Source organism: Sapajus apella, unplaced genomic scaffold (assembly GCF_009761245.1).
Source record: "Sapajus apella isolate SASKATOON/1434 unplaced genomic scaffold, GSC_monkey_1.0 scaffold6, whole genome shotgun sequence".
Taxonomy (NCBI): Eukaryota; Metazoa; Chordata; class Mammalia; order Primates; family Cebidae; genus Sapajus; species Sapajus apella.
This window is the reverse complement of record NW_022436946.1, coordinates 77,685,388-77,694,116: the sequence shown is the minus strand read 5'-3', so window position 1 is coordinate 77,694,116 and position 8,729 is coordinate 77,685,388. Positions and strand designations below refer to the sequence as shown.

The following is an 8,729-nucleotide window of genomic DNA, read 5'->3' as shown; positions in this document are numbered from 1 at the left end:
TTTTTTTTTTTTTTTTTTTTCCTTCAGACCTGCCCAGCCCAGCAAGGAGGCAGCCTAGTCACTATCGGCCTATAGAGGCTTTGCTGAGCTGCTGTGGGCTCCGCCCCGCTGCCGAGTGAACTTCCCTGCAGTCCTGTTTATATGGGTGTAGTTAGAACTGCTTTGGTGATGCTGGCCCGCCTCTGTTGAGGCGGAGTCTCTCTGCTGTGGCGGGTTGCCTTGGCAACGGCGGGCTGCCTCAGCAATGGCGGGCTGCCTCAGCATTGGCAGACTCTGTCCTGGCTGGCTGCCTTGGTAATGGCAGACGCCCCTACGCCACAGAGCTGGACCGTCCCAGGTTCAGCTGCGCTTGCTGTGAAAGTCTCTATCCAGAGTTTCTGGTTGCTGTTCTTTTGTGGGGGTGGGACCAGCCAAGCCTGATCGCCTGGCTCCCTGCCTCAGAGCCTTTTTTAAGTTGGTGTTCCAGTCGCCTGTTGAAGAGGCGCCGGGGTTTGTTTTCCCCTGCAGCCACTCACTGCGCTGGCTTAAACAGCGGCACTGAGGTTTGTGGCGCTTTTTTTTTTTTTTTTTTGCCCTGGAATCTACTGTCCTGGTTCTCTGCTCAGTCCCCTTTTTGAACCGGCAAATGGGCGACTTCCTGTGGCTCCAATCTCCAGCCAAAAGGGCACCCGGACCGATGTATTTTGTATGGAGAAACGCCGCTCCGGGGCGCCGACAAAGCAGCCGTGCGGGACAAAGCAGCGGCGCCGGCACAGCCGCGCTGCCCGAAACAGCTGCGCTGGCAACCGTGGAGCTCCTCTGCCTGGGAATTTCCTAGTCTGTGGGCAATAAAAATGCGGCGTCCACTCACCCACTGTGCTTTCACTGGGAGCTGCAATCCTGAGCTGTTCCTAAATGGCCATCTTGGATCTGACCACTTTTGGTGTTTTAGTCATGAAGTCTTTGCCCATGATCATGTCCTGAATGTTGGGTATTGCTTAGGTTTTCTTCTAGGGTTTTTATGGTTTTAGGTCTTATGTTTAAGTACTTTTTTTTTTTTTTTTTTTTTTTGGAGACAGAGTCTCACTCTGTTGCCCAGGCTGGAGTGCAGTAGCAAAATCTTGGTTGACTGCAGTCTCTGCCTCCTGGATTCAAATGATTCTTCTGCCTCAGCCTCCCTAGTAGCTGCAACTACAGGTGCATCCCACCATGCCCAGCATTTTTGTATTTTTAGTAGAGACAGTGTTTCACCATATTAGCCAGGCTGGCCTCAAACTCCTGACCTCATGATCTGCCCACCTTGGACTCCCAAAGTGCTGGGATTACAGGTGTGAGCCCCTGTGCCCTGCTACATTTAAGTCTTTAATCATCTTGGGTTCATTTTTAATAAAAGGTGTAAGGAAGGGATCCAGTTTCAGCTTTCTGCATATGGCTAGCCAGTTTTCTCAGCACAATTTGTTAGATAGGGAGTCCTTGCCCCATTGCTTGCTTTTGTCAGGTTTGTCAAAGATCAGATGGTTGTAGATGTGTGGTGTTATTTCTGGGGCCTCTAGTGTATTCCATTGGTCTGTATATCTGTTTTGGTACCAGTACCATGCTGTTTTTGTTACTGTAGCCTTGTAGTATACTTTGAAGTCATGTAGCGTGATGCCTCCAGCTTTGTTCATTTTATTAAGGATCATCTTGGCTATGTAGGCTCTTTTTTGGTTCTATATAACATTTAAAGTAGGTTTTTTTCCAATTCTGCAAAGAAAGTCAATGGTAGTTTGTTGGGGATAGCATTAAATCTATAAGTTACTTTGGACAGTATGGCCATTTTCATGATAGTGATTCTTCCTATTCATGAGCATGGAATATTTTCCATTTGTTTATGTCCTCTCTTATTTCCTTGAGTGGTGGTTTGTAGTTCTCCTTGAAGAGTTCCTTCACATACCTTGTTAATTGTATTCCTAGGCATTTTATTCTTTTTGTAGCAATTGTGAATGGAAGTTCACTTATGATTCGGCTCTGAGTTTGTCTTTTATTGGTGTATAGGAATGCTTGTGATTTTTGCTCACTGATTTTGTGTTCTGAGACTTTGCTGAAGTTGCTTATCAGCTTAAGGAGATTTGGGGTTTTCTAAATATACAATTATGTCATCTGGAAATAGAGACAAGTTGATTTCCGCTTTTCCTAATTGAATACCCTTTATTTCTTTCTCTTGCCTGATTGCCCTGGCCAGAACTTCTAATATTTTGTTGAATAGGAGTGGTGAGAGGGCATCCTTGTCTTGTGCCAATTTTCAAAGGTAATGCTTTCAGCTTTCACCCATTCAGAATGATATTGGCTGTGGGTTTGTTGTAAATAGTTGTTATTATTTTAAGAAACATTCCATCGATACCTAGTTTATTGAGAGTTTTAACATGAAAGGATGTTGAATTTTAGCCAAGGCATTTTCTGAGATTATCATGTGGTTTATGGATTATGTTTACTGATTTGTATATGTTGAACCAGCCTTGCATCCAAGGGATGAAGCCGACCTGATTGTCATGGATAAGCTTTTTGATGTGCTGCTGGATTTGGTTTGCCAGTATTTTATTGAGGATATTCACATCAATGTTCATTAGGGATGTTAGCCTGAAATTTTCTTTTTTTGTTGTGTCTCTGCCAGGTTTTGGTATCAGGATGATGCTGGCCTATAAAATAAGTTAGGGAGGAGTCCCTCTTTTTCTGTTGTTTGGAATAGTTTCAGAAGGAATGGTACTAGCTTCTCTTTGTACCTCCGATAGAGTTAGGCTGTGAACCCATCTGGACCTGGGCTTTTTTTGGTTGGTAGGCTATTAATTATTGCCTCAACTTCAGACCTTGTTATTGATCTATTCAGGGATTCAACTTCTTCCTGGTTTTGCCTTGGGAGGATGTATGTGTCCAGGAATTTATCCATTTTTTCTAGATTTTATAGTTTATTTGGATAGATGTGTTTGTAGTATTTGCTGATGGTAGCTTGTATTTATTTGGGAATCAGTGGTGATATCCCCTTTATCATTTTTTATTGTATCTATTTGATTCTTCTCTTTTTTTCTTCATTAATCTGGCTAGCAGTCTACGTATTTTGTTTATCTCTTCAAAAAACCAGTTCCTGGACTCACTGATTTCTTTGGAGGGTTTTTTCATGTCACTATCTCCTTCAGTTCTGCTCTGATCTTAGTTACTTCTTGTCTTCTGCTAGCTTTTGAATTTGTTTGCTCTTGCTTCTCTAGTTCTTTTAATTATTATGTTAGAGCATTGATTTAGATCTTTCCTGCTTTCTCCTGTGGCCATTTAGTGGCATAAATTTTCTTCTGAACACTGCTTTAGCTGTGTCCCAGAAATTATGGTACATTATGTCTTTGTTCTCATTGGTTTCAAACAACTTATTTACTTCTGTCTTAGTTTTGTTATTTACCCAGTAGTCATTCAGGAGGAGGTTGTTCTGCTTCCATGTGGTTATGTGGTTTTGAATGAGTTTCTTAATTTTGAGTTCTAATTTGATTGCACTGTGGTGTGAGAAACTTTGTTATGATTTCTGTTCTTTTGCATTTTCTGAGGAGTGTTTTACTTCCAATTATATGGTCAGTTTTAGAATAAGTGTGATGTGGTGCTAAGAAGAATGTATATTCTGTTGATTTGGGGTGGAGAGTTCTGTAGATGTCTATTAGGTCTGCTTGGTCCAGAGCTGAGTTCAAGCCATGAGTATCCTTGTTAATTTTCTGTCTTGGTGATCTGTCTAATATTGACAGTAGGGTGTTCAAGTCTCCCACTATAACATCTTTGTTAATTTTCTGTCTCATTGATCTGTCTAATATTGACAGTAGGGTCTTAAAGCCTCCCACTATAATTATGTGGGAGTCTGAGTCTCTTTGTAAGTCTCTAAGAACTTGCTTTATGAATCTGGGTGTTCATGTATTGGGTGCATATATATTTAGCATAGTTAGCTCTTCTTGTTGCATTGATCCCTTTACCATCATGTAATGCCCTTGTCTTTTTTGATCTTTGTTGGTTTAAAGTCAGTTTTATCAGAGAGTAGGATTGCAACCCCTCCTTTTTTTGCTTTACACTTTCTTAGTAAATCTTCCTCTATCCCTGTATTTTTATGTGTGTCTTTGTGCGTGAGATGAGTCTCCTGAATACAGCACACCGATGGGTCTTGACTCTTTAACCAATTCGCCAGTCTGTGTCTTTTAATTGGGGCATTTAGCCCATTACATTTAAGGTTAATATTGTTATGTGTGAATTTAATCCTGTCATCATGATGCTGGCTGGTTATTTTGCTCGTTAGGTGATGCAGTTTCTTCATAGTGTCATTGGTCTTTACAATATGGTATGTGTTTGCAGTGGCTGGTACAGGTCTTTCCTTTCCATATTCAGTGCTTCCTTCAGGAGCTGTTGTAAGGCAGGCCTGGTGGTGACAAAATCTCTCAGCATTTGCTTGTCTATAAAGGGTTTTATTTCCCCTTCACTTATGAAGTTTAGTTTGGCTGGATATGAAATTTTGGGTTGAAAATTCTTTTCTTTAAGAATGTTGAATATTGGTCCCTAGTCTCTTCTGGCTTGTAGTAGGGTTTCTATACAGAGATTCACTGTTATTCTGATGGGCTTCTCTTTGTAGGTAACCTGACCTTTCTCTCTGGCTGCCCTTAGCATTTTTTCCTTCATTTCAACCTTGGTGAAACTGAGGGTTATGTGTTCTTAGGGTTGCTCTTCCCAAGGAGTATCTTAGTGGTGTTCTCTGTATTTTCTTGTTTGAATGTTGACCTGTCTTGCTAGGTTGGGGAAGTCCTGGATAATATCCTGAAGTGTGTTTTCCACTTGGTTCTATTCTCCCTGTCACTTTCAGATAAACCAGTCAATTGCAGGTTTGGTCTTTTCACATAGTCACACATTTTTTGGAGGCCTTTTCATTTTTTATTCTTATAATCTTGTCTTCACATCTTAGTTCAGTAAGTTAATCTTCAATCTCTGCTAACCTTTTTTCCACTTGATCAATTTAGCTGTTGATACTTGTATATGATTCACAAAGTTCTTTTGCTGTGTTTTTCAGCTCCATCAGGTCATTTATGTTCCTCTCTAAACTGTTATTGTATATAAAAGTTCCTGTAACCTTTTATCAAGGTTTATCACTTTCTTGCATTGGGTTAGAACATGCTCCTTTAGCTCAGAGGATTTTGTTATTTCCCATCTTCTGAAGCCTACTCCTGTCAGTTCGTCTATCTCATTTTCTGTCCAGTTTTGTGTCCTTGCTGGAGAGGAGTTGCCATCATTTGGAGATGAGGCAATCTGGTTTTTGGAATTTTCAGCATTTTTGCAGTGGTTTTTCCTCATCTTCGTGGATTTATGTACCTATAATCTTTGAAGCTGATGGCCTTTGGATGGGGTTATTATATGGGAGTCCTTTATGTTGATGTTGATGTTATTACGGTTTGTTAGTTTTTCTTTTACCAGTCAGGCCCCTCTTCTGCAGGTCTTCTGCAGTTCACTGGAGGTCCACTCCAGATCCTGTTTGCCTGGGTATCATCAGTGGAGGCTGCACAACAGCAAAAATTGCTGTCTGCTCCTTCCTCTGGATGCTTCATCCCAGAGGGGCAGCAGCCTGATACCAGCCAGAGCTCTTTTACATGAGGTGTCTGTCGACCACTGTTAGGAGTTCTCTCCCAGTCAGGAGGCAAGCGGGTCAGAGACTTGAAGAGGCAATCTGTCCCTTAGCAAGCTGGTGCACTGTGCTCAGAGAATCCCTCTTGTCAGGATCGGCTGGTCTCTTCAGAGGCGGCAGGCAGGAACGATTAAATCTGCTGAAGCTGTGTCTACAGCTGCCCCTTCCCCCAGGTGCTCTGTCTCAGGGAGATGGGAGTTTATCTGTAATCCCCTGACTGGGGCTGTTACCTTTCCTTCAGAGATGCCCAGCCCATGAGGAGGAATCTAGAGAAGCAGTGTGGCTGCAGCTGCTTTTCCATGCTGTGGTGAGTTCTGCCCAGTCCAAACCTTCCAGCCTCCTTAGTGGACTCCCCTCCTGCCAGCAAACCTGATCTTCCCCAGTTGGCTTCAGACTTCCTACTGGCAGTGAGAATTTCAAGCCAGTGATTCCACTCCATGGGAGTGGGACCTACTGAGTAAGACTACCTGGCTCCCTGGCTTGAACTCTTTCCAGGGTAGTGAATGGTTCTGTCTTGCTGGGGTTCCAGGCACCACTGGGTTGTGAAAAAAACTCCTGCAGCTAGCTCAGTGTCTGCACAAACAGCCCCCCAGTTTTGTGCTTGAAACCCAGGCTCTGGTGGTTTAGGCACACGAAGTAACCTCCTGATCTGCAGATTGCAAAAATTGTGGGAAAAGCGTGGTGACCTGGCCAGGGTAGCACAGTCCCTCAGAGCTTCCTTTGGCTGGGTAGATAGTCCCCCACCTTCTTGCACTTCCCAGGTGAAGCAATGCCCCACCCTGCTTCTTCTAGCCCCACGGTGGGTTGGACCCACAACCTAACTAGTCCCAATGTGATAAACTGGGTACCTCAGTTGGAAATGCAGAAATCACCCATCTTCTGCATTGGTCTCGCTGGAAGCTGCAGATTGGAGCATTTTCTATTCAGCCATCTTTGGATCATGTCCTAATAACAGTATTTTATTATAGTTTGTTTACCTGCTTTTCTCTCCTCACTAGACTGTGAACTTCTCATATTAATCTTTGTATCTCTAGAATCTAGGCCATTAGCATTTGAAGTGTGTTCAATAAATGACAAGTGAGTGAATTGCTAGAAAAGAAAAATAAGTGTTTGACAGCTCTGTAAAAGGATTACTCATAAGTGAAGTAGAACCTAAGAACATAGGAGTGAGAGAAAAGGACTACTTCAGAAAGTATCTCAGTTTTTTTCTGAGGAGTCATAGATATTTTAAGTATTTTTCTTAGCTGATTGGGGGGAAAAAATCTTAAGAATTACTATATTTCAAAAAAATTATAACTCATTATTTGAATGCTGTGTTTAAAATTCCCAATATTTTGGTGTTAGAAGCTGATCATTCTCTATAGAATCCTAATTTGTAATTTTAGTTTACAGTTGACATTATTTCAGTTAACAAGACATCTTAGATATTGAAATGTTGTTTAAGTTTTTGAAAATTACTTGAGTAACTATCAGTTAAGTAAAAAAACCATTGTCAATTGATCTTTCTCTCTCTGCACACATGTGCATGCATATGCAAATGCACATTTCTTTTTTAAACCACAAATTTGCCTTTGTATTAATATTCTCAATAACATTATATTTAAGTATGTTACATTAAATCTCGGGAAGTAGTGAAATTTTTTTTTTCTTTTCATTTCAGAAAATAGAGAATCCTGATGAACTGGCAGAACTTATAAATATGAATCTTGCACAACTTTGCTCACTTCTGATGGCTTTGTGGGGACAGTTTCTGGAAGTTATAACACTACACGAAGAACTGAGAATATTATTAGCACAAGAGCACCATACTTTGAGGGTAAGTTAAAGAAAAGTAATTTTAGAGCATTTTAATGAGTATTATTTACCTTTAGAAATTTTTTGTGAACAAAAAACCTGATTTTTACCTATATATTGATAAATCGGAAAAGAGACATTTATCATTATGTTATTGTTTGACTTCCAAAATCAATAACACAGTGGAACAATACAGTTAAGCATATGACCTATTTCAGTCACGATCCCTGCTGCTAAGAAAAACCACCTAAGTTAGTAAAATAGGAAAATATATCATACATGATAGCCCCTGGAACCTGCGAATAGGAATTAATAGCCAACCCTCATTAGGGACAGGAATCAGGAACTAGAGAGCTATCTGAAACTTCTATTTCCCTCTTCTCATTTTTCCTCCTTTTCCTTCCCTTCTTCTCTCTATGGCTGACCTAATATAGGAAAGTGTATTATGAACTTTGCAGGATGGAGAGGACAGTTTACACATTACACATATATGTCTGCTGTAGACCTAGTATGGACATTATGCAGGAATTTCTATACAATTTTATCGTATAGCATCTCGAGATTTGGACATATTAAATATCTTTCTATCTTGTTTCCTTATATACTCTGCATGCACTGTAATTTTGCTTTATGTACTGTGAATTCCTCCAAACATTATTTTTTTTTTTTAAAAATTTTCTTAACTATAAAACATAACATATAATCAAAGTTAGAAAAGTACATAAAACATGCACATTTTATCAAATAATTAAAAGCATATACCCTTTCAGTTATCCAGATCAAGAAGTAGAACACTCTCAACATTACAGATGTTCTCTCTGTCTTTTCCAATTATTAAACCCTTCCTAAAACTTAGAAGTAATCAGTATCCTGTCTTTTGTGATGATGAGTTCCTCCTCTTTTAGTTTTATCACCTATGTATACACACTAAATAGTAGAGGTTGTTTCCACCTGTTATTGAATTCTATATAGATGAAATTGTACAATGAGTATTCTTCTGTGTCTTGCTTTTTTGCACAACACATTAGGAGATTAATTCATCTTTTTTTATAGTGCCTGTAGATTGTTCATTATCATCACTGTAATGTATTCAGTTCATTTGAATATACTCATATTTGTTTATCATTCTACTATTGATAGATACTTGGATTATTTCTAACTTGTAGCTATTACAAACCAGTTGCTATGAACATTCTTGTGTATTTTTCCTGGCATATCAGTTTCTTTGAAATACCTACCTGTGAGGGAAATTGCTGAGTCATAGGCTATACATAACTTCAATTTTACT

General features: G+C 40.1%; 1 protein-coding gene across 15 annotated transcripts in view; it reads left to right on the top strand.

Moving 5' to 3' along the window:
- FAM135A (family with sequence similarity 135 member A) overlaps window positions 1-8,729 on the top strand; it is a 146,123-nt gene that overhangs the window by 81,817 nt on the left and 55,577 nt on the right. For all 15 annotated transcript variants that reach the window (XM_032275593.1, XM_032275586.1, XM_032275591.1 and 12 more), the window contains one exon: window positions 7,308-7,463. In XM_032275593.1, the coding sequence (XP_032131484.1) occupies window positions 7,308-7,463 (156 nt within the window). The remainder of the gene's footprint in view (window positions 1-7,307; window positions 7,464-8,729) is intronic.